This window comes from Henckelia pumila, chromosome 3 (assembly GCF_033568475.1).
Source record: "Henckelia pumila isolate YLH828 chromosome 3, ASM3356847v2, whole genome shotgun sequence".
Taxonomy (NCBI): Eukaryota; Viridiplantae; Streptophyta; class Magnoliopsida; order Lamiales; family Gesneriaceae; genus Henckelia; species Henckelia pumila.
Window position 1 is genome coordinate 42,861,308 of NC_133122.1, and position 26,719 is coordinate 42,888,026.

At 33.5% G+C, this 26,719-nt stretch overlaps 3 protein-coding genes and 1 long non-coding RNA gene across 4 annotated transcripts; all 4 read left to right on the forward strand.

The window, feature by feature from the left end:
* Positions 1-3,631: 3,631 nt before the first annotated feature.
* On the forward strand, positions 3,632-8,112 carry LOC140888576 (putative clathrin assembly protein At1g03050). Its single transcript, XM_073296266.1, has 5 exons — positions 3,632-4,360; positions 4,510-5,530; positions 6,976-7,085; positions 7,204-7,406; positions 8,062-8,112. Exons 1-5 carry the CDS (start codon positions 3,679-3,681, stop codon positions 8,110-8,112), a joined length of 2,067 nt encoding a protein of 688 aa, XP_073152367.1. The 5' UTR covers positions 3,632-3,678.
* A 2,992-nt stretch (positions 8,113-11,104) lies between these two features.
* Positions 11,105-17,998, forward strand: LOC140886141 (BRASSINOSTEROID INSENSITIVE 1-associated receptor kinase 1-like). Its single transcript, XM_073292647.1, has 11 exons — positions 11,105-11,706; positions 12,187-12,319; positions 12,417-12,488; positions 13,081-13,224; positions 14,156-14,227; positions 14,331-14,402; positions 14,491-14,570; positions 14,992-15,123; positions 15,208-15,549; positions 16,232-16,626; positions 17,384-17,998. Exons 1-11 carry the CDS (start codon positions 11,613-11,615, stop codon positions 17,741-17,743), a joined length of 1,896 nt encoding a protein of 631 aa, XP_073148748.1. The 5' UTR covers positions 11,105-11,612; the 3' UTR covers positions 17,744-17,998.
* A 527-nt stretch (positions 17,999-18,525) lies between these two features.
* Positions 18,526-19,719, forward strand: LOC140886145 (uncharacterized). The gene is made up of 3 exons (XR_012151440.1): positions 18,526-18,772; positions 18,997-19,209; positions 19,461-19,719. It is a non-coding gene; the product is annotated as an uncharacterized lncRNA (long non-coding RNA).
* Positions 19,720-19,756: 37 nt separating this feature from the next.
* Positions 19,757-23,438, forward strand: LOC140886142 (BRASSINOSTEROID INSENSITIVE 1-associated receptor kinase 1-like). Its single transcript, XM_073292648.1, has 6 exons — positions 19,757-19,963; positions 20,380-20,560; positions 20,888-20,992; positions 21,078-21,419; positions 22,070-22,464; positions 22,728-23,438. The coding sequence occupies exons 1-6, from the start codon at positions 19,793-19,795 to the stop codon at positions 23,049-23,051; spliced, it is 1,518 nt and encodes a 505-aa protein (XP_073148749.1). The 5' UTR covers positions 19,757-19,792; the 3' UTR covers positions 23,052-23,438.
* Positions 23,439-26,719: the final 3,281 nt, after the last annotated feature.

The following is a 26,719-nucleotide window of genomic DNA, read 5'->3' on the forward strand; positions in this document are numbered from 1 at the left end:
CAATCAGTTGTAGACGTTTAATCAATGATTCAGCTAATCCATTCTGTGTATGAACATGAGAAACAGGATGTTCAACAGTAATTCCCATTGACATACAATAGTCATTAAAAGTTTGGGAAGTAAATTCTCCAGCATTATCAAGTCTTATTTTCTTGATTGTACAATCGGGAAATTAATTCCGCAATTTTATTATTTGAGTCATTAATCTTGCAAATGTCACATTCCGAGTTGACAATAAGCATACATGTGACCATCTGCTGGAGGCATCGATCAATACCATAAAATATCGAAATGGTCCACATGGTGGATGAATTGGCCCACAAATATCACCCTGAATACGTTCAAGAAATATGGATGATTCTGTTTGGATTTTACTTGGCGATGGTCTTATAATAAGTTTTCCTAGAGAACATGTTTTACATTGAAACTTATTATTTTGAAAGATCTTCTGGTCTTTCAATGGATGACCATGTGTATTTTCAATAATTCTTCGCATCATTATTGAACCAGGATGTCCCAATCGATCATGCCAATTGGTTAATATTGAAGAACTATTAACCACCATATTTGATTCGATTGGCCTTATATATGTATAATGCAATCCAGTAGGGAGCATTGATAATTTTTCAATCACATATTTCTTTCCTGATTTATATGTGGTAAGACACATATATTTCTGATTTTCATCAGTTATCGTCTCAGTATCATACCCATGAGAATATATGTCATTAAAACTCAACAATTTTTTTTTTTATCCTGGTGAATATAAAGCATCATTTATCAAAAATTTTGTACCATTAGGTAACAAAAAATGTGCTTTTCCACAACCTTCAATCAAGTCTACAGGACTTGATATTGTATTCACCATTGTTTTGTTGGTTTTAATTCCAAGAAATATCTTTTATCTCGGAGAATGGTGTGCGTTGTACCACTATCGGGTATGCAAACTTCCATAGGTTTATCTTTGCTCATGGCATTTTCCATACTTCAAAAAAATGCAATAAAGAAAATCAAGGATAATATATATATATATATATATATATATGCAAAGTATAGCATGTTTCATAAGAATGCATGAAAAATATAGCATGTTACATTTCAGTCCCATCAATATATTAATCAATGTTCTCGAAATCATTTGAAAAAATCGGCAGCATTGAAATAAGTTGAACCACTTAAATGGTTACTGTTTTTCAACAAAAATGGTCTATTTTTCTTTCCCCTTTATCGATACTTTAAATAGCTTACATAAGTGCTCAGGGGTATGTGACCAATGTCTTGGAGTGTCACATTTATAACAAATACTCTCATATCTTTTTGAGTGATTTTTATTTTCACTCATATTTTCATGCTGCCTTTTTGGGTGGTTCGTGACGTTCTTTTGAGATTAGTTATTGAAGTAATTATCTCGATTATTTTCATATTCATGACCATAACCACGACCGCGATCATTTCTACGTCCACGTTCATGACCACATCCTCGACCTCGACCAAAATCTAGTTTATGCATTTGATTTTGGTTTTCATTTTTTACTTACGACATTTGCTTCTGAAAATGCCGTAGATACATTGGGTCGGGATTTATGATTTCTCATTAACAATTATTTGTTCTTTTCTAGTGATATCGAGAGCAACGAATTTAAGCTTTGCCAAATTTGACATGGTGGTACTAGAAAAATAACAATGCATTTTATAAGTTAATTTTCATTAATATGACAATACAAAATAATGGAAGAACGAAGATTACAAGTGCTTGTACAAATAGAGAAAAAGTATGTGGTGGAAAATCGTTGGTGAGTACAAGACTCGTGAGCATGATGATCATAATCGTTATGAAAAATAGCCTTAGAAATGGCATCATCTTCATCTTCGAAAAATCGAGGAGAAATTATTTTGAGAGAAAGAGTGAATTTGATGTGATTGAAAATGAGTTTGAGTGAACATATTTATAGGACAAAAACTAGCCGTTTGTTACCGTTGGGGTAAGAAAAAATCGAGTATGTGTTGAATAAAAATTCGTGATAATCATGTGATGCATATAATGATAATCATAATTAAATAACTATGTATATCATATCACATTATTATAAGTTCGGTGTCATAGACATCCTTTTATATAATAATATGAGATTATACGAATATGATTAGTATATAAATACACAATAATATATATCATATAACGTTATTATAAGGTCAGTGTCATAGACAACCTTTTATATAATAACATGAAATTATATATTGATATAGTTAATATATATACATAATAAATATATATCATATCACGTTATTGTTTAAAAACCTTAGAGGCTTTTATACTTGTTGTATCCCTTACTGGGAGTGTGGGATGTCGTCTTAACATCCTCCTATGATTTATAACAAGTTTTTTTTTTAAAAAAAAAACTAATTTTTTTTTATCATTTCTGATAATAACATGATATTATATATTAAATATATACACAATAAAATAAATATTCTTACTTTTGTTACCTTTTTCTTGTGTTTTGAAGCTTGGAAAAATATGGAGGACTTTCGAGCGATCGTGCTGATAATGTGTTGTGAAAAAATAAAAATTTACGGTAAAAAGTAAATACTCCAAAACTCAAAATATATCAAACTCTACACTTTATAATATTTTTCTCTCAACTCAATTGTGTTTTTCATCATAAATGAAGACCTATTTATAGATCCACATTTGAGATTAGTCTAAAAATTAATACATCATCATCTACATCATCACACACTAATTTTTCACATTTTACAACATTCAATATTCAACATTCAATATTCAATATTCAACATAATAATAATATATTTTTCAACAGCCAAAATATTTTATGTAAACCATCTCTAATTAAAGTTTTTCATTCTAATATTATCTATATTTTTTTAATATACACAAAAACGTAAATTTGTTTTTTGTTCTCTATGTTTGTGATCATTGCTATTGTTATTTTGGTTATCAAATTTCAATTTCAATAGGAAATTTTTGTATTTTGTCCGACTTTGTAATGACATGAAGTCAATACAATGTTGATATAATGTTGATATGCATATTGAACACATCAGCACTCCCAATGAAAGATGTTTAAAATTTTCAAAATAAAAATTACAAAATTAAAATTGAAATTTGAGCACCAAAACTATAAAGAGACAAAATTACATGATCCGAAATGCAGTATAAAAAATAATAATAATAAAGTGGTGCTTTATATATTGATCCAGTCTAATTGCCTTGAAACCCATGTATATCCAAGAATGTAAGAAAAGCAAAAAAAATAAAAACAAAAAAAAAATGATAATAGTGATATCTATACCACGTAATGCCTCCTTTGACTTCCATTTGACACCCTCCTTTCACGCTTGATTTCAGGATAGTCACTCAAAGCACTCAATATCTATCCTGGAAATCGAAAAAAACCATGCATAAATTTGAAACCATCGTTTTGGGTCCCCATTCATCAAATCTCCTGGACTTTTTAAACCGCAGGTGATGACATTAAAATATTTCATCAATCTGTTTATTTTCAGGTGAAATTAATACATGAATATATGCGTGTGCGGATACTTTCGTTGATTTAGTTTAATTTTATCATGAACAATATAACGATCAAACGTTTAAACCTTACATAAATATCATCATTTGATTTATTATCATAAACATTAACAGTTTGCATCCAAATGGCTCCAAGCAAGATCAAGAAAGCGATCGGGTCGGTAAAAGATCGAACCAGCATCGGCTTGGCCAAGGTGGGCAGCAGCACCTCCCTTTCAGACATAGACGTCGCGATCGTTAAGGCCACGCGACACGAAGAATACCCACCGGACGAGCGTTACATACGCGAGATCTTAACGCTCACATCGTACTCTCATGCATACGTCGGCGCTTGCGTTAGCACGATAGCCAAGCGCCTGAGCAAGACCAAGAATTGGGTGGTGGCGCTGAAAACCCTCATGCTGATCCAACGCCTGCTCAGCGAAGGTGATATAGCATTCGAACAAGAGATCTTCTTCGCGACGAGGAGAGGCACTCGTCTCCTGAACATGTCGGATTTCAGGGATAAGTCCGGGAGGCCGTCGAGTTCCTGGGATTTCTCCGCCTTCGTGAGAACCTACGCCTTGTATTTGGACGAGAAGCTCGAGTTCAGGATGCAGGGAAGGAGGGGGAAGAAGAGTGGATTTTCGAACAACGAATTAGAAGAGGAAGGAGACGGTGGTGGCAGCAGCGGCCGTGGCCGTGGTTCTGACGCGACGGAGGGGAGGGGGATTCAACAGGTACGTGAAATGAAGAATGAGAAGCTATTCTCGAGGGTTCATCATCTCATGCAACTCCTTGAGAGGTTTTTGGCTTGCAAACCAACAGGTAACTACGTCACAAACTACTATATATATATATATATTAATTAAACTCCAGAAATAGTTACGCAAACCGATGTGACACACACTAACACACCAACATTGTATACAGATTATAATAAATATTGAGATCATTATATTTGATTGGATTTGTAGGTGCTTCAAAGCACAACAGGGTGGTGTCAGTTGCATTCTACCCCATTCTAAAAGAAAGTTTTCACGTCTACTACGACACACTGGAGACAATGGCAGTGTTTCTTGATCGGTTCCCGCAGCTTGATGTGGCGGATTCCGTCAAAGTTTACGAGCTTTTCTGCCGCCTCTCCAAGCAGTACGAAGAGCTCGACGCCTTGTATGATTGGAGCAAGACAACCGGAATCGCGCGATCTTCAGAATTCCCGGATATTGAAAAGATCCCGAAGAAAAGACTCGACATGTTGAACGAATACATCGAGTATAAATCAGCCAAGGCACCTGATAAGAGAGCCTCGAAGCCGGATCCGGAGCCGAAGCCCGTCCATGTTAAAGAAACAGAGCAAACAGAGGATGTTGAAGAAGAATATATGCGCACGATGAAAGCTTTGCCACCACCAGAAGGATTTGTCGATGATCAAAAGGAGGTTAAAAAGGAGGATAAGATGACGCCGGTCGAGCCGAAAGAGGAGAAAAAGGCACAAATGGGAGCATTGGTGACCTTAAGTACTGAAGATAAACCAAATTTCACTGAAGAAGAAGCTGGAAACAGATTGGCTCTAGCTTTGTTTGATGGGCATTCGACACCAAGTTCTACAACATGGGAAGCTTTCAAGGACTCGACGGGAGATTGGGAAACATCCTTAGTTCAAAACGCAGCCGGCATGTCGATCCAAAAGGCGGCCTCCTCCTCCATGGGAGGCTTCGATGGGTTGGTGTTTGATGGGATGTATCAACATGTCATAACTTATCAAACGGGAGCTGCTAATGGTCATGGAGCGATGGGTTTACGCGCTAACATGAACACCACCGACCCCTTCGCGGCCTCGCTCGCGGTGGCGCCTCCGGCGTACGTGCAAATGAGGGAAATGGAGACGAGACAGAGGTTGGTAGCCGAAGAGCAAGTCATGTGGCAGAGATACGCTAGGGACGGGATGCGCGGACACGCCGGGTTCGAAGACGTTCGACGGCAGGAACCTCATCGGTACCCAAGAAACTACTGATGAAAAAATTAAGGAGCGAACAAATCTTGAAAACGATTTTTTCAATTTTCAAGTGTATGTTTATATGAAAAGAAAAAAAAGAAGAAAAAGAAAAGTATGCATATTGTGTACGTGATTATGTAACACGAGGCACTTTAGGTGATGAATGCTTTGAAAGCATGAAGAGAGATGAGAAAACAATAGCGGACTCGAGAGTTTCGTGAATGGGGGCCAAAGTATATAATAATAAAGTTTAAAAGCTCCGAAAATTTGGAGGGACGAAATACGAAATCATGTTAATGTGAATATATGATATAATAACAAATAAAAATATATGAATATATATATATATATAGGGGGGGATGAAGGGAACCAGCAGCATTGGGTCATTTACCCTAGTAGATCTTTTAGTGTCAACAAATTCATCTCTAATTTTTTTTTAAAAAGTTTGTGAATAATAATCTCACCAATAATTATACAAAAATAATAATAAACTTGATTTATATTTATAAAAAATATTTCAATTGACGATATATAGTATATCGATTAAATAATTTTATTTCAAATATATATATATATATATATATATATATATATATTATTTGAGATGTAATATAAATAAACATACATATATATATATATATATATATTTGAGATGTAATATAAATAAACATACATATACATACATTGGGGTTGGGCTGAGCAGAAACCCAGCCCAGCCCAGCCCAATCCCTAAGGTAGATAGATCTCTGTTCATTGATACTAACGAATCAAGATTCGGGGGTTTTCAATGTTATCTATCAACAGTATCTTAACGGGTTATTTGTGTATTTTATTCATTTGACACTCACATATTTTATCAATTATTATTATTATTATAAAAGTTATTTTTTTTTGAGGAAAAACAACCAACTCATTATGAAGGGTTCAAATCAGATACAACAACGTTAGACAACAAACAAGGTAAAATACCATTCAACCATTCAAAGCTCGAAGACGAAAAGAGTGCAAGTCGAGCCAAACAATGAGCCACGACATTTGATGATCTTCGCATATGGAGCAACGAAATGAAAATTGGATTATCAAGAAGCTCTCTAATTTCCAATGATAGCACATCATAAGGACTAAGATCCTCTTACGGCAGAGTTACTGCTTGAACCGCCTGAAGTGAGTCCGAACACCTCCTTTTCAATCATCTTATCCCGCTCGTGTTATGGTGGAAGCTTGTATGGCATCTTCATGTACCTCCCAAAATCCGCATCTTCATGTGGAGAGCTTCTAAAGATGTGATTCCAACCACTGCCAATCTATTGTCACATCATGTCCCGACTAATGGTATTTGTCCTCTATGCAATTTTAATTTTGCAACTACGACTCATTGCTTATTTTTCTGTTCTTCGGTTCGGAATGTTTGGAAAAATTCTATATTCTGGAGTTTTTTGTCCAGTCTTCGCAAGGCTTCTTTTGTTGATTGTGGTTTGGTGGTGTCAAAAGCCTTGGAAAAAGAGGAGGTTGAATTGTTTGCCACTATGGCTTGGGCAGTGTGGTATGAATTTTGTAAGAGAATGCATGATCCTAACAGAAGATTGGAAGGAATCAATCTCGAGACAGTGTACATTAGATTCGGTGTGGAAGCCTCCTGCTGTTAATCAGCTAAGGATGGATGTTGATGCAGGGTGTATTCTGTCGAAAAATATATTTAGTGTGGGGGTGGTGATACGAGACTCTCACGGGAAGATATTGGGGGCTAAAGCTGATATTATTCGGAATCTAGGCTCGGTGAAAGGAGCAGAATTGACCGCTATCCGTTTTGAAATTGATTTTTGCTTGCACCATGGTTTTGTCAATTATTATAAAAGTTACAACATAAAGAGAAAGGTGAATTCAAATTACTCATACCTTAACTCTCGATTCAAAGGTTATAAGGGATCGCACATCATTTTTCACATAGACTCGCTTACCTATAGCGTAATATGAGAGAGAGAGAAATTGCGGTTTTATTTTTGTAGTTTTGGATTAAGAGGGTGTTTGGGATAGCTTATAAAATCTTGAAAACATCTATCTTTAAATTTGTTCGACAAACTTTTTGTCAAACAAATTATAAGTTGTCAAAATAAGCTGTTTGACATCTTTATAAACTGTTTTTAAAAAATTAAGATCACACTTACTTTTTTTAAAAAATATCTTATTTTGATATTTTACTTCTCCATAATATCCTTATATATTTTATTAAATTCTCACAATTCTCCTCTGTTCATTTTTTTTTACATAATTTATCAAAAATTTTCTAAATCAAAATTAAAAATAGTTTAATTTTTAATATATGTTTAACATTTATGATAAATTTAAAACTATTTTTTATGTATATAACTATTTAAATTACGTTAATATTATTTTATATTTTTTGGTAATTTCGACAATAAAAATATCTTATAATTGAGTTAGTAGACTTGTTGACAGTTCCCATGGTTTTGTACATTGAGGACACTTGCAACTTTAGTTTAGCAACTTCCTTTCATTTTATCTTGAACAGTGTTTAGATGATTACCACTCAATTGATGAGTTATCCTTTGATGCAGCTTGAACATGTGTAGAAATGTCTGACAGACTGTTTTCGACGTTCTTCAAGGAAGTGCCGAGATCATTATATGGTTTTCTTTTGGGCAAATCATTCTCAAACTCTTCAATTACGCTTCTGGAATGACCTGTTTTATCATAACTTTATTTGGGGATCTCAACTGATGTGATCCCGACTGGGTTTCTAGCTTGTGGTCACTTTGACATGAAGTTTTGTTCAAGATATCATAATCAGTTTCAAGTTCCACCGAAATCTTCTCAATTTCAGTGATCTTGAGTTCAGGAAAATTCATAGATGTAGAATCATCGTCGATAATGGATAATGGTTCCTTGAACGTCTTTGTTTCTACTTCAATTTTTGTTTCCTCCTTAGTTATGTTCTTCTCATCATTCTCAACATTTTCACCAGTTTTCTTGTTAGTTAGTCTTGACCACTACTGCCTAGTCAACTCTATCAGCTCTTTGGAAATCTGAGGTGATAGATCAGCTTCACGAAACTAAAAATTCAGAAATTGGATCTTGAAAGGCAAAGAGTAATTGGATCTTGAAAGGCAAAGAGTATTTTGGTTTCCTCCTTAGTTATGTTCTTATCATCATTCTCAACTTTCTCATCAGTTTCCTTGTTAGTTAGTTAGTCTTGACCACTACTGTCTAATCAAATCTATCAGTTCTTTGGAAATCTCAGGTGATAGATCAGCTTCACGAACTAAACTCAGAAATTGGTTCTTAATAGGGATGAAAATTTTTTGCGCGGAGAAAACTCGAAACGGGGCTGGTTCGGAGGAGTATTTTTGGGTATGGGTTCGGGTTTGAGGATTTTTAAAAATTCCTGCAACATTGGGGCGGGTAGGGGATGCTATCCCCATCCCTGAACCCACTACGATAATAATAATAATTATTATTATAATTATAATTATAATAATAAAGTATATAAATATTTTAATTATCAAATTTTATTAAATATAAAATATTATTAAAAATAAAATTAAAAGTATTATTATCATTTGTTTTATATATATTTTTATACATTATATATAATGCATCCGTTTATGATAACATAATTTTTTATAACATAAAAATATTATTTGAATCTCATTCATGTTATGTACACATATAAACTATGTATATTAATCTATCTATTTTTTTTTTTAATTTATTTTGATAAATTTAGAAACAATATATAATCTTAATAAATTGTTGATACATAGTATTTTCTTTAAAATAATAATTTTTATTGATAGAAATATTTGTTATTTAAAATATTTTTATTAATTTTAAAAGTTAGTATTATAATAAAAAATTTTACCCAATTATTTTATATATTTTATCATAAAATTGAATAATATTTTTATATTCTTATATAATAAAATTTATTAATATCATATATATATATATATTATAATAAAATTTATTTATAATATATATATTTTCGGGTATAGGGATGGGGATGACGATTTGATCTCCGCGGAGATGGAAATGAGAATCCCCGATAAAAAAATATAGAGATCGAGGCGAGTATGTGGATGAGGTTCGAATTTGGGGACGAGGTTGGGGAAGAAATCCGCGTCCCCGCCTCATTTCCATCCATTGTTCTTGAAAGACAAATACTATTTTCGTTTCTAATTAGTTATATTTTTCTTATCATTCTGAACCTTCTCATCAGTTTTCTTGTTAGTTAGTTTTGACCACTACTGTCTAGTCAAAGGTTAAGTCGATGTCATCCACAGGGTAGTGCCTTATGAGTGGCGTAGCAGATTTTGATTGGTTAAAATCAGTGGACCCCACATGAGACCCACGGATTTTAACCAATCATGGTGTTACACGTCGTCCGCAGGGTAATACTGCCTGCGGGCGGCATGAACAAAACCCTAGTGAAATATGTTATATACATTTAGAAAATAGACGATGATTAATTATTTTTAGTAATTTATATTTTATATTTTTAAAAATATATGAGAAATGGTAGTTATATGAGTTACTGAGAAATTACTAAAATATAATATAATTATGTAGACACACACAGCCCACATTATTGAGTGTGAAACCTACGAAGTTAAGTGACTATTTTTTATTATATTATCTCTAAACGATACTAATTATTTCCCAAAATATCCTTACACATAATTAATATATTTAGTTTTATTAAAAGCAAACCATAATATAATTACAAAAACTCAAAAATAATATTTGATGTAGAAAAAATTATTTCAACATCATCACACTTTATACAAAAAATTTAATATTCTCTAATGTACATTACCTCGAAATTTATTTCTTCGCGATAATCCCAACCATCGCTTAAAAAGGAGTATTATTATTATTATTATTATTATTTGTTTTGACAACCTCTAATTTGGTTAATTAACTATGAGTTTAGTGCACATAAGTGTGGATAATAAAAACCTTTATACATCATTTGAGACAACGAACTATTTATAATAGCAAGATAACACAGTTATTTATAACTTTATTAGTTGTTGTATATAATCAAACATCAAATAAAAAATGTTAAACGTTGTATCATTTGCATTAATTGGAGCCTATGTGTTCTAATTTGGGAAATGTGTTACGCTATATACTTGGAATCGTGAAAAAGTAAGTCTCCACCTCCCATTTTGGTAAAGTGCTCATTCACCACTAAATTGTAATGTGATACTTTTTCTGTGTGTATCTTCCAACAAGTAGTGCGTGTGCATTATTGAGTTGGTAATGTGCAAATTTCCCATTATAACTATATCCAAGTCAATGCACCCTAATCATTATGCCCAAAATCTTTGTTTTTCTTAAAGAAATTTTGAAAACACGATTTTTTTAGCTCTCGTGTAATCGATGGCCCGAAAACATCTTCGGTGAATATTTATTATCTCGCCTCAATTATATATGTCACGTTTATTTTTTTTATCCGTCTATCTCAAATATATAAGTTTGAGTTATATATAATCCAAAGAAAATGGGTAATAATTACAAAGTTTTTGTTTAAAAAAGTGTAGTGTGCACTTGTATTTGTTTGTCAATAGAATAATACAACTGGTTTAGCATTAAACAGAGAGGGAAGAAGAGTGGAGGAGAGAGACAGAGAGAGAGAGAGAGACAGAGAGGTTTGACTAAGCATTCATTTTCTCTGCAACGACTTCACCCCTTGTCCCCATTTTCCCTTTCACTGACCGTTGAATGCTCGACTATTCAATTTAACAGCATATCAATTTCGATTCTTCTGCCCAATATTTTCGAAAGAATTTGGAGTCGGGGTGTTATTGGCGAAGCTTTTCTGTTCCCAAGCTTTCCCTTTTGCTGCTGTGTTGGTTGTTTTTTGACTTGGGTTGTTGATTGGTTTCAGTTGAATTTTGGTGGGTTTTGACGATACAAGGTTTTTCGTTGCTTTTCTTGGAGGGGAGGTGCGTCCGTTATATAATTATATGGAGTGGGCAGGGTCGTGTTGAGAGAGTTGTTGTGGTATCTTGATGATGAATCTAGGTTTGTAGGGGTTGATTTTGGGATCAAAGTTGAATGGATCGGTCAACTACCTGGGTTTTTTGCTCTTTTTTCTTGTCCTCAATACTTGTGCTTGCTCAATTTTCAAGGGTGTCTGCCAACGCCGAAGGTCTGCTGTTCTGCTCCCTGATTCCGTTACTTTCAGTGTGTGTTTTTTTCCCTCTGATTTTGATTTAACTTGGTGTGTTGACTGTTGTTTTTCGTGGGATTCAGTTGAGCTGAATTGCAATCTAGTTGTGTGTTCACCCTGGAATTTGTGGATTTACAGGTCAAAACTTACCCAATGCCACTAAAAGGTTTCTAGGCTTGTGCGGATATCGTTTAGAAACTATCTTACTTTTTTAATAATAGATATGTGGCAGTTGAGACACAAATTCATTGCTTTTATTTTGGCAAACTTTCTAAGTACTCAATTTTCTTATTTAGTAAAATTGGATGGTTATCTTATAACTTTGTAGACGACCATGCAATTTTTCCACTTGCTGCTGTTGATTGGTTGTTGATAGTTTGATAACGTGTGCTGTTTAGTTGTTGCCAAACTAGTCACTGAAAATCTGATGGTGTTTAGGATAACATTGTTCTTTGGCAGGGGATGCCTTGAATTCATTGAAGAACAATTTGGCTGATCCTAATAGTGTTCTCCAGAGTTGGGATCCGACCCTTGTTAACCCGTGCACGTGGTTTCATGTTACATGCAATAACGAAAATAGCGTCACTCGAGTGTAAGACTGCTTGTATTTCCATTGTGTTTAGGTGCTTAGTTTGCTTCTTTTGTAATTTTGAGAGTATAAAAGTATTTTTGTTACTGTTTATGTTCAGCGATCTTGGCAATGCAAATTTGTCTGGCACCCTTTCCCCTCAGCTTGGTCTACTTCCAAATTTACAGTATCTGTAAGTCATTATTTTTGGTGTCATCATCAGTTATGTGCGTTCGTTTTCAGATGTTCTATACTTTACCAAACTTCTATGATAATAACGTCTCTTCAGGTATTATTTTACCTTTTTTGCCAGAATTTACAGATGATGATTCTTATTTTCAGTTTGGTGTTAGTTAGCATACTCATCATTTTATATTCTTGGGCAATAATTTTTTGTAAAAGAAGTCTGGTTTAGGAGCGACTTTGACTTTTTTGCATGAATTCCTTGGTTTTGTATAAATTGATGTCCAATGCATCTGCGACTGAAATCAAAGTTAAGAATGTAATGACATATAAAGTTTAGCAAGATGCATGTTCTTATTTGATTGCAAGGTGTGGCTCAAAGATCTAGCCATTATGCTTGATATCCATCTAACTTTTGCTGCTACTTTTCTCTCACCCGAGCACGTAGCATCCTTAATGATGCCCCCCTGTATGAATATCTTTGTCAACAACTTCATGCATCTTTTCCCTGTCCTTGTCTTATTGAATTACCTTTATCACAGAGCATTGCTGGATTTCTCCGGTTCATATAAAGCAATCTCTCGTTTTCTCTTTCTTGGCAGGGAACTTTACAGTAACAATATTACTGGAAGTATTCCAAACGAACTAGGAAACTTGACAAGTTTGGTGAGCTTGGATCTTTATTTGAATAGCCTGGTTGGTCCAATCCCTGGCACATTGGGCAAACTTCAAAAGCTACGTTTCTTGTATGTTTCTCTCTTTTTCAAACTTTCTTTTTCTGTGTCTAGGTTTTTTATTTAGTTCTCGAGAATTTATTTTCCTCTTCATCATAACTTGAGTAGGAAAGATGAAATTCAGAAGTGAGTGATTTGCTTGTGCAGCATTTGGATGTGCCATACGGAACAGAATCACTGAAGTTTATCCTCCTATTCTGTTTTCAATTAGTTTACTTTCACTTCTTCAGAAAAGTCACCCAAATCAGCGCATCTTCACAACAAATGAAGTTAAATGATGGAAAGTATAGCTGGCTTTGCCTGTTGTTCGAAATCATTAAGTCTAGGCTCTAAGTTTAAGTTTCTTTGTTTTGTTTGAGTCATAGGGTTATGGTCTATACTGCTATCAAGTGACAGTTAGAGCCATTTGTGATTGCCAGGTTGCAATTGTTTAATATATAGATATTTTGATGTAAATACTAACTAATTCAAAGCACAAGTTTAGTAACCTTGAAAGTGAATAGAGGATTTCATTTCTGTTGTTAAATTGCTGAAGGTTTTCCCTATTCTACTTATTATTCTTATTTTGCAACTGTCATAGGATCGATGCTACCATGGGCTGTAGAGAAAAGGTTATCTTTTATTACAGTGACATGTGATTTATGCAGAGAAATCAGCTGATAAGAAACATGCACATAAACTTTTAAATTAGCATGTACAGCAACTCTATTGGTGTGCTAGAAAATCCTGGGGAAAATGAATTTTTGACATGTTTAGCCCGAGAAAGAGAAGAAGTTGTCACGCCAAAATCATAAACTGATGTGTTCTTCCATGTTTCTGTCACGTGGGCTATGAATTATTGTGCTACATCTAGCAAACACGTTAGCTGCTTTGATTCTTTCATTCAGTTATTTCTTCATTCTTTGAAACATGATGGTTTGTCCTTAACCTTTAAACTGAACAGGAGGCTCAACAATAACAGTTTGACTGGACAAATCCCCCGGTCACTTACTACTATCATGACGCTTCAAGTCCTGTATGGTGGCAGTTGATGTGTTTCTTGTTATTTACTTATTTTATTATTTTCCTTTTATTTTGGTCTGTTGGAGCCTAATAATCATTTATTCCGACAACTGCAGGGATCTTTCAAATAACCATCTGACAGGTCAAATTCCCGTCAATGGATCCTTTCAGCTTTTTACTCCTATCAGGTTTACTACTGTTCTATCTGCTTGTTCTTGTGTCAGACAAAAATGACCCATCAATGCATCATTCTGACTGTGGGCTTCTTCCTCTCAGTTTTGACAATAATCAGTTGGATAAACTTCCTGTATCTCCACCTCCTCCACTTCCGCCATCATCTCAGTCTTCCTCTCGAGGTTTGCCTATCCTTTGTGCCTTTACCTTACCCATAATTTAAAAAATGAGCTTGGTCATTTGACTTGATGAATGTGCAATGAGCAGATCTGTGTTAAGGGCACCATTTCATTTGATGTAGTCACTGTAACACTTTTGTTTGGCATTAAATTTTGGATTAGTATATAAACGAACAAGGAATTCCTAGACACAGTAAAACAAAGAGAAGCAATGAGCAGATCTGTATTAAGGGCACCATTTCATTTGATGTAGTCACTGTAACACTTTTGTTTGGCATTAAGTTTTGGATTAGTCTGTCACAGAGTGATTTAAACTATGGTAATCTGAGACTAAAAGGGTACTTGGTGCTAACAGTGATGATATAGTTAACTTGTTTATCATCTGAAAGAATAAAGCGTACTCATCAGTGAAGAACCATTGCAGTTGCCAACAGTGCTACCGGAGCCATTGCAGGGGGAGTTGCTGCTGGAGCGGCCCTGCTATTTGCTGCCCCGGCAATTGCGCTTGCTTGGTATCGTAGAAGAAAGCCAGAGGATCATTTCTTTGATGTTCCTGGTTTGTGGATTTAGAAAAGGCTGAGAATATCATCATAATATGTATAGCTTTTAGTTTTTCCGCTTATTTTGTGTATTCTTGTAGCTGAGGAGGATCCAGAAGTCCATCTGGGACAGCTCAAAAGATTTTCACTACGTGAATTGCAAGTTGCATCAGATAACTTCAGTAATAAAAATATCCTTGGCAGAGGTGGATTTGGTAAGGTTTACAAAGGTCGATTAGCTGATGGCTCTCTAGTAGCAGTAAAAAGACTGAAAGAAGAGCGCACTCAAGGTGGAGAGCTTCAATTCCAAACAGAAGTGGAAATGATCAGCATGGCTGTGCATCGAAATTTACTTCGCTTGCGTGGCTTTTGCATGACTCCTACAGAACGGTTGCTTGTTTATCCTTATATGGCTAATGGAAGTGTTGCATCGTGCTTGAGAGGTACGCTTGATCTGCTGTTCAAATTGTTTACTGGGTTTTTACTTCATGTGTTACATGTCCAGGAGAGGATAATGGGCTTATATAAGCCCATATCCCCTCCTGGACTCGTAACATCATGATTCACGAGTAACTCAAGATCCTCGACTGTTGTAGCTTTAAAAATGACTCAAAAATTTTGGAATGTCGTGTCATTTATGTGGGAAATTAACATGAATATGAGGTAAAATCCATTTTGTTTTTCTAATGCTTCGAAGAAAAATGATTTTTCAAGAATAGTTCTTATTCCATCTCAGTGTCAAGCAACCGAATGCATTTGCCTTGATCCAGCATATCTTGAGAGAGATTTGGATGGTTATCCTCACAATTCAACGAATCAATTAAAAGCTTGTGCAATTTTATTTCAGCATTCATATATCCGTATGAAAAGACAATCATTCTATGCCATGTGCTACTTTGTAACTATCTTATGGCATTTTTCTTTTTAGATTCTCGACACTTGTGTGGTTATTTAAACTGGTTCAGTCACTAGCTAGTAACTACTATAACCACCTTATTTATAGCCGAACAGTACTATATTGCCGAAATTATATGATTCCAGATGATCATTTGCCAGTTGTCCAGTGTAGCGCACACTATGTATTATGTATTGCTTTTAATGAACTTGTTTGGTGCATTACTGTAGATAGACCTGAAACTCAACCTCCACTTGATTGGCCAATAAGAAAACGGATAGCGTTGGGGTCTGCGAGGGGACTTGCTTATTTGCATGATCACTGTGACCCCAAAATCATTCATCGGGATGTCAAAGCTGCGAATATATTATTGGATGAGGACTTTGAAGCAGTTGTCGGTGACTTTGGGCTGGCCAAACTTATGGACTACAAGGATACTCATGTTACCACGGCTGTTCGTGGAACAATTGGTCATATTGCTCCCGAATATCTCTCCACCGGTAAATCTTCTGAGAAAACTGATGTTTTCGGTTATGGGGTCATGCTTCTTGAGCTGATCACTGGTCAGAGAGCTTTCGATCTTGCTCGACTTGCCAATGATGATGATGTGATGTTACTCGATTGGGTGAGCCATATTATATCACTTATACTGTTTGTACTGATGAGTCTTTAGTATATAACATAGCTTCTTGGAATTTTGGATGCTGAATCTGTTTTCACACTTGCGGAAACTAGAGATGACCATGTTTCACTTGTGAACCAAACCTGGTTCCAACGTAGTTAGTGGTTCCATGATTTTTGGATCACTCAAGGGTCTGGGTTCCCTACCATTGAACCGCCGGTTCAGTAATCGGCAAGTTTACCAGTGGGTTCAGATGTTTTGTTTTTCGTTTTTAGTAATTCTTAGAGATAAGAGATATGTAGGTATTTTAAATTTAAGTTTAAGCTCCATTTCTTCTTCATTTGAATTTGTGTAATTAAATTTTAGTTGACAGTAAATTTTTAAATTTTTACTTTAAAAACTTTTTATTATATATACATAGTTTGTATTTTTCATTGTTTTTAAAACTTTGGCAGTCATATTTAGTTAACAATTCTTATTGACAAATTTAAAATTTAAAAACAAAATTTGAAGGTCAAGCCGGAAATGATGGTTTTTTGAACTGGTCATTCCAATTACAGCAAAGGGTCAGGGACTCGGAGTCAATCTGCTGGTTCCGACCCAGGAACCTGCGGGTCTTGAACTGTGTGGTCTGGTCTAACGGAGGCTATAAATTGTTTTAGTATTGAATTTGGTTTGTGTCGTGGAATCATTTCAATTACTGTTTCCAGTGGTTCACTCTCAGTTCATACATGAAAGTGCATGTACTTGAAAATGTCAGGTCAGGGGACTTTTGAAGGAAAAAAAGTTGGAGACACTCGTCGATGCGGATCTTCAAGGTAATTATATCGACGATGAAGTGGAACAGCTGATCCAAGTAGCTCTGCTCTGCACACAGAGCTCCCCGTTGGAGCGTCCAAAGATGTCGGAAGTCGTGAGGATGCTGGAGGGTGATGGTTTGGCTGAGAGGTGGGAAGAATGGCAGAAGGAAGAAATGTTCCGTCAAGAATTCAATCATATGCATCACCCGAACACTGATTGGATAATCAACGACTCCACTTCGAATATTCGGCCCGGACGAATTATCCGGGCCAAGATGAGTCTCCCATTTAGTGGTTTGGATTCGCAACTTTGTATTTGATCAATAGTTTTTATTGTTTGTAAATGATTTTTCTTTCCCTCGCCTCGCCTCCCCTTCCCTGTTTTTGATTTTACGCCTGAGTTCTGGTGATCCTTGTGTTTCAGAATTTTGATGATGCAGGATGTTTATACTCTTTATAGTTTGTCAGTTGTATTTTAGATGCTCTCATATCCATAGCGCGGGAATCGCTGTGGAAGAAACCAACATGTATTTGATATGTACACACTCATTTTTATATGTATTGAATAGGCCCAAGATTGTGAAAGAATAAGCAAAGTTGCTTCCACAAAATATATCCCATGATGTGCATGGGAATTACAATTTCTTGTTTGGGGGAATAGCTACTGATAAATTTATCAGCAAAAGATGAATATAAAATCATTTTATTTCCAACTTTGGCATGTTTTGGTCCCTTTTTAAATTTAAATCTGAACTCGTGTCTCTGCCTAATGTTACAAGAGGTGAAAAAAAATTAAAGTTCTTCCTCTCCTTCCCTCATATTTCATGGTTATGGGGTGCTGAACGAAAATCCCTTCAAATAATCTTCAGAAAGCCACTGGATGAATAGTTATTTTTAATAATAATTTTGGAACGATGACCTAAAAAAATGTGAAGTTTCAAAGAAATCAGTTTAATAAACTACGGGAAGTCTCAGATTTTGAGAGGAGAGGGGGTAGCTGGAACCTTCGAATTCATTAGGTGGAAGTTTCGGACCTTTACTTTTAATAATTTTGAAACGGAACTACGGGGGCAGTCTCAGATTTGGACAAGAAGATATTAGTACCACGAAAATCCTAGAATCCATGCATTAACGATTCATGCAGTGGTATTGATGCAAGAAATCTCTTCCACCCATTTATGCATTACAGAGAGATCATATATCTCAAAGCAAAAGTTATGTCGATGGTGTATGACAACTGGGAGAGCCTGGTCGGAGCCGTTTTAAAAAGAGAGCAGCTCCGGCAAATTGCTCTGTGTCCTTTTCATCTGATTTCCGCTTCAATCCATCTTCTCCACATGTTTCTGCAGGTATTATTTTCATTTGGGTTTAGGCTCAATCAATTGTTTAATTAGTCGTAAATGCAGCCATTGGAATAGTTATTTCTTTATTTCTGTGTGTTGGCTTAAAGATTATCCATTTTTTTGACACTGATGATTGTTTTTGTGGCTAACCCACTTAATCAGGTTTTTTTTCATGATAATTTCAGTCAGAAATATATACTTAACAGAGGTGGATTTCGTAATGTTTACAGTCAAGGGCCAATTAGCTGATGGAAGTCTAGTAGCAATAAAAAGACTGAACGAAGAGCACGCTAAAGACAGAGAGTTTCAAACAGAAGTGGAAATTTTCCGCATAGCTGAGCATCCAAATTTACTTCGTTTGCGTGGCTTTTGCATGACTCCTACGGAATGGTTGCTTGTTTATCCTTATATGGTGAATGGAGATGTTGCATTGTGCTTGAGAGGTTGGCATGATATGCTATCATATTGTTTATTGGGTTTGTCATTTTTAGTTTCCATCAAGAGCTGAGAATCTGGCAATAAAGTATTTATATGGAAAGTTGCACATCTTGATTGATATGTGCCAGTTTTTTTAACGTAAGATATAGTGTTTGCATCATGATATGAAAGCTAGCTTCGATTTAGAGATTACTGAATACAAAATGCTTCAGTCACTATCTAGCAAATCAGCTCATTTATCACCAAACCAATGCAGCTCAACACAGTATTGTTGAAGTACTACATGATTCTAGAGGATGATTATCTGCCGGTGGTCCAGTATAGCGCGGACTACGTACATTTAGTACTTTTGATGAACCTATTGGTGCATTATTGTAGAGAGACCTGAATCTCTAGCTCCACTTGATTGGCCGATAAGAAAACGGATAGCATTGGGGTCTGCGAAGGGGCTTGCTTATTTGCATGATCACTGTGACCCTAAAATCATTCATCGGGATGTCAAAGCTGCGAATATATTCTTGGATGAGGATTTGGAAGCAATTGTAGGTGACTTTGGGCTGGCCAAACTTATGCACAGAGAGGATACTCATGTTACCACGGCCGTTCATGGAGCAATTGGTCATATTGCTCCTGAGTATCTCTCCACTGGTAAATGTTCAGAGAAAACTGATGTTTTTGGTTATGGAGTTCATCACTGGTCAGAGAGCTTCCGATCTTGCTCGGCTCGCCAATGCTGATGATTTGATGCTACTTGAATGGGTGAGCCATATTACTTACTTGTTGGAATTTGATATGTTGAATCTGTTTTTACACTCACGACTACTGTACAGTGTCCACTTTAAAGTTTATATATACACATGAATTAGTGGTTGAAAAATGTCGGGTGAGGCGACATTTGAAGGAAAAGAAGTTGGAGACGCTAGTGGATGCTGATTTTGGTGAATAGAGTCAAGTGCTGAAAATTTTAAATTACCGATGAAATTTCTCAAAAAAACAAAAAAAAAAAAGTAAAAATATATTACCTTAATTAAAATGCTGGGCGTTGAGTCAACCGACAAGTCCACCTTAAGCAAGACCCCTTGATTTATTATAATAATCAGGATGTGCGGTGTAACTGTACTGGTACCTTTTTACTTTAATGAATTATTGGTTGGTTAAAAAAAGAGAAATATCAGTTATGCATTACAGAGAGATCATATATCTCAAAGCAAAAGTTATATATGTCGATGGTGTATGACAACTGGGAGAGGCTGGTCGGAGCCGTTTTGAAAAGAGAGCTGCTCCGGGAAATTGCTCTGTGCCCCAGCTTCAGCTCCAGCTCCTCCTTTTCATCTGATTCTCCACATGTTTCTGCAGGTAATTATATATTTTCATTTAGAGTTTCTTTTTATCACATCAATCAATGGTTAAATATTATTGTGTTTGAGTCGTAAATGCAACCATGGAATAGTTATTTCTTTGTTTCTGTGTGTTTTTTGGCTTAAAGATTATCCATTTTTGTGACAAGTGATGATTAATGTTTTTGTGGCTAACCCCACTTAATCAGGTTTTTTTCTTTAATGACAATGAAATTTTTTCAAGATTAAATATATATGTGAGAATAAGCAATGGAAATTATGTTCATAATCAAACAACAAGCTAGGCAAAACATTCATTCTTATGAATTAATGAAAATCATTGCAGTTGCCGACAATGCTGCTGGAGCGGCCCTGCTATTTGCTGGCTCGGAAATTGCGCTTGCTTGGTATCGTAGAAGGAAGCCAGAGGATCATTTCTTTGATGTTCCTGGTTTGTGGATTTAGAAAAGGCTGAGAATATCATCATAATATGTATAGCTTTTAGTTTTTTCCGCTTATTTTGTGTATTCTTGTAGCTATGGAGGATCCAGAAGTCCATCTGGGACAGCTCAAAAGATTTTCACTGCGTGAATTGCAAGTTGCATCAGATGACTTCAGTAATAAAAATATCCTTGGCAGAGGTGGATTTGGTAAGGTTTACAAAGGACGATTAGCTGATGGCTCTTTAATAGCAGTAAAAAGACTGAATGAAGAGCGCACTCGAGGTGGAGAGGTTCAATTCCGACTAGAAGTGGAAATGATCAGCATGGTTTTGCATCGAAATTTACTTCGCTTGCGTGGCTTTTGCATGACTCCTACAGAACGGTTGCTTGTTTATCCTTATATGGCTAATGGTAGTGTTGCATCGTGCTTGAGAGGTATGCTTGATCTGCTGTTCATATTGTTTACTGCGTTTTTACTTCATGTGTTACGAGCCAGGAGAGGATAATGGGCATATATATTGATCCACGACTAACTCGAGATCCTCGACTGTTGTATAGCTTTAGAAATTACTAAAAAATTTTGGAATGTCGTTTCATTTATGTGGGACAACTAACATGAATATATGGTAAAATCCATTTTGTTTTTCTAATGCTTCGAAGAAAAATGATTTTTCAAGAATAATACCTCTTATTCCATCCCAGTTGCCAAGCAGCGGAATGCATTTGCCTTGATCCAGCATATCTTGACAGAGATTTGGATGGTTTCCTCACAATTCAATGAATCGATTAAAGGCTTTTGCAATTTTATTTCAGCATTCATATATCCGTATGAAAAGACAATAATCATTCTATGCCATGTACTACTTTGTTACTATCTCATGCATTTTCCTTTTATAGATTCTCAACACTTGTGTGGTTAATTAAACTGCTTCAGTCACTAGCTAGTAACTACCATAACCACATTATTTATGGCCAAACAGTACTATATTGCCGAAATTATATGAGTCTAGATGATCATTTGCAGTGTAGAGCACACTATGTATTATGTATGGCTTTTAATGAACTTGTTTGGTGCATTACTGTAGATAGACCTGAAACTCAACCTCCACTTGATTGGCCAAGAAGAAAGAGGATAGCGTTGGGGTCTGCGAGGGGACTTGCTTATTGTCATGATCACTGTGACCCTATAATCATTCATCGGGATGTCAAAGCTGCGAATATATTATTGGATGAGGACTTTGAAGCGGTTGTTGGTGACTTTGGGCTGGCCACACTTATGGACTACAAGGATACTCATGTTACCACGGCTGTTCATGGAACAATTGGTCATATTGCTCCAGAGTACCTCTCCACCGGTAGATGTTCCGAGAAAACTGATGTTTTCGGTTATGGGGTCATGCTTCTTGAGCTGATCACTGGTCAGAGAGCTTTCAATCTTGCTCGACTTGCCAACGATGATGAAGTGATGTTACTCGATTGGGTGAGACATATTATATCACTTATACTGTTTGTACTGATGAGTCTTTAGTATATAAAAATAGCTTCTTGGAATTTTGAATGCTGAATCTGTTTTCACATGACTTGCGGAAACTAGAGATGACCATGTCTCACTTGTGAACCAACGGAGACTATAAACTGTTTTAGTACTTTATTTGGTTTGTGTCGTGGAATCATTTCAATTACTGTTTTAAGTGCTTCACTCTCAGTTCATACATGAAAGTACATGTACTTGAAAAATTTCAGGTCAGGGGACTTTTAAAGGAAAAAAAGTTGGAGACACTCGTCGATGCGGATCTTCAAGGTAATTATTTCGACGATGAAGTGGAAGAGCTGATCCAAGTAGCTCTGCTCTGCACACAGAGATCCCCGTTGGAACGTCCAAAGATGTCGGAAGTCGTGAGGATGCTGGAGGGTGATGGCTTGGCTGAGAGGTGGGAAGAATGGCAGAAGCAGGAAGAAATGTTCCGTCAAGAATTCAATCATATGCATCACCTGAACACTGATTGGATAATCAACGACTCCAGTACTTCGAATATTCGGCCGGAAGAATTATCCGGGCCAAGATGATTCTCCCATTTAGTGGTTTGGACTCGCAACTTTGTATTTGATCAATAGTTTTTATTGTTTGTAATGATTTTTCTTTCCCTCGCCTCCCCTTCCCTGTTTTCCATTTTACGTCGGAGTTTTGGTGATCCTTTTGTTTCAGAATTTTGATGATGCAGGATGTTTATACTCTTTATAGTTTGTCAGTTGTATTTCAAATGCTGCCATAACCATAGCGTAGGAATCGCTGTGGAAGAAACCAACATGTATTTGATATTTACACTCATTTTTATATGTATTGAATAGGCCCAAGAATATAATATCCCATGATGTGCATGGGAATTACACTTTCTTGTTTGGGGGAATAGCTACTGATACATATCTATGTCTCTATCTCTACTATAAAAGTATGAATAAAGGGCAAAGTTTTGCATTGTGTATTTACTACATTGTCCAAAACATATGAATGATTGATAGTAATTGCATGGGCATAAGTGAAAAAATGGTGTAAAATCTAGGGTCAAATTTGGAATGTACAATTTATACAAAATAATGTGTTGTTCATTCATTTAATTGATGCATTTATTATTATTATTATTTTACCCATTGAATACATTTTAATGTTTGTCATCATATTCCTAATTCATTCTAAAAAATAATAATGAGACGAAAATTATAAAATAATGCATTATTTATACTAACTATTTTTTAATTTTATAAATTAATCATTATTATTTTTTGCCTTAAAAATGTAAAAGTATGGGGTCAATTAATAATTAATTAGCAAAAAAGCTCTTGTGAATTATGTTCTAAGTGAATCTTTTTTATTTTTAAAAATGGTGTAAAATTTAGGGTCAAAAAATGCAATAATCTATTAATAAAAACTTGCTATATTAGAAAAAAAAATAAAAAATAATATAAATTTTTTTGAACTCTTTAAACACAACATTTTAATTGGTTTATTAAATATCATATTGCATTTGTAAAATTAATTATATACTATAGCAATATAAGTGAAATCAAAAATTAAATTATTTTCATATAGTTTTTTTGTTATTACAAATACATTGTGTCAATTCACCTCTTATTTATTTATAGAAATTCACTTTCAATGAATTGGTTTGAATTACTTTCTATCAATTTAAGAAAAAAAAATTTAAAACACATTTTTTTTAAAAAAATTAAATTATAATAAAAAAAAATTTAGTTACGACATATTTATAAAAAAATTTGGAAATAATGATACGTCATAATTCAATATATATTTGATTATAAAAATAAATTAGAGAAATAAAATTTTATCGAAACATAATTCTTAGAAAAATATAAAAACTATTAACATATAAAAATGATTCAGATGTTGAAAAATAAAAATATGCATGTATTCTTTAAAATTATTAAAGATAGTATATATATATTTATTTTATTATGACTATAAAAGTATAAATAGAATGACTAAGTTTTTCAGTATGAATTTTTATTTTGCATTTGGATTGTATATTCATTCGATTAATTGTATTGAGATGAGATTTTCTACATAGTGTTTTAAAAATATAAAAATTGATATATAAAGTGAATATATGTTTGAAAAATAAAATATATTTTAAATTAATTATTTTAAAAAAAATTATGTATATTTAATAATTATATCTTTAAAAGTGTGATGTAGAAATAAAAAAAATTCATTAAAGAATTTGTCGATAAATAATTTCATGAAAACTTGGTGAAAAATGAACGTAAAAAAATAAGAAAAAAATATAATATAAAATTTATGTATAATTTGAAATTTAAATAAAATTAAATATTATAAATTTCATTCATAAATATAAATAAATCAAAGATAATGATGGAAAAATAAAGAAAAAATTGTAATTTTAGTCCGCTAATATTTGATAATTATGATTTTGGCTCTATATTTTCATATGAAATAATTACATACATACCCCTGTGAAATCTTAAAATTTATAAAAATTCATTATCCATACATATCCCCTTTCCATACGTATTTTTGTAGGAGTTTTATGTCCAAAATTTGAAACACAAGAACTTAACAGATATAAAGGGCTTTTAGCGATATCGAAATTTCAAATTCAGTTTAGTCTTGCGTGTTTCGATTTTTGGCAATTTTACTTATTGTTTATCAAAAATGCTGATGCAATACTATAAACGTCTACGCTACAAAAATATCACATAAAAAAGACTCTAAAATCGTAAGAAAGAAAAACATATATAACAGACTTTGAAATCTGATACACAGAGTATCGGAATTATAAATAAAGAATTTTATAGAAACAAAAAAAGCAATTTTTCCAAAAATAATTGTCAAAATGTAATCCACATTTATCTAAATAAATTTAAGACTCAAATATAAGACCTTATCAAATATTAAAAATTCACTATATCTTAGAAACAATAAAACAAATGAATATTATTTGAAATTTTAATTATTACTTTTTTTATTTTTATTTTAAGGTTAATAAATTTAAATTTATAATTTTTCTTATGTTATGTCTAATATATTTTCATGTGTCTAACCCATGAGACACGTGTTAATGATTTTCTAAAGATCATACTATATTTATAAATTTAATAATATACTATTACAATATAAATGCAATCAATGAATAAATTATTTTCATATAATTTTTTGGTATGAAAAATACATTGTGTTAACTCGCATTTTATTTAATTATAAAATTTCCCTTTAGTGAATTGGTTTGAATTATTTTCTATGAATTTAAGAAAACAAAATTTAAAATACGTTAGCATCAAAGTGGTTTTTTCTAAAATATATATATATATATATAATAAAAAAATAAAATTGGTTATGACATAATTATAAGAAAATTTGAAAACAACGATACACAAAAATTGAATAAAAATTTGATAATAAAAATAAATTTGAGAAATAATATTTTATCGTACATATTTCTTAGGAAAATCTAAAACAATTAAAAAAAATTGATTAGATGTTGGAAAAAATTTATATTCATTAAAATTATTAAAGATAATAAATATTTATTTTATTAAATTGTGTATTATTTTGATTAACAAACAAATTATTAGATTTAGAAAAATAAAAATATCTATTTATTAAAATTATTAAAGATAATAAATATTTATTTTATTAAATTGTGTATTATTTCAATTCAAAACAATTAACAAAATAAATATTTTCACTCTAAATATATATATATATATATAAATATATATATATATATATATATTATATATGTATATGTTTGACAAATAAATTTTTTTTACTGAATTATTAAAAGAAAATAATGTATATTTAATAATTATTACTTTACCTCTCTAAAAGTATGAATAAAAGGATAAAGTTTTACAATTGTGAAATAACAATTTTTTCATTTTATTTACACTAAAATTAAGGTAATATAAAAATATAAAAATATATAAAAGTAAAATAGCATTTTAGTTAGAACATAAAAATAAATAAATATTTTTATTATATTATATGTAAATATTAATATTCATAAATAAATTATACACTTTCATTAAATTGCAACTAATATGTCCATTAATGTCATTAAGTAATTCATTTTTTAATTATTATTTTTTGAAAGAACCATTTTTTAATTTCTCACAATTTGTCTTATTTATATTACAACTTATGTAATGTTAGGCAATTTAAAAATATATAAGAATAAGCTAAATTTTAGTTTGCAACT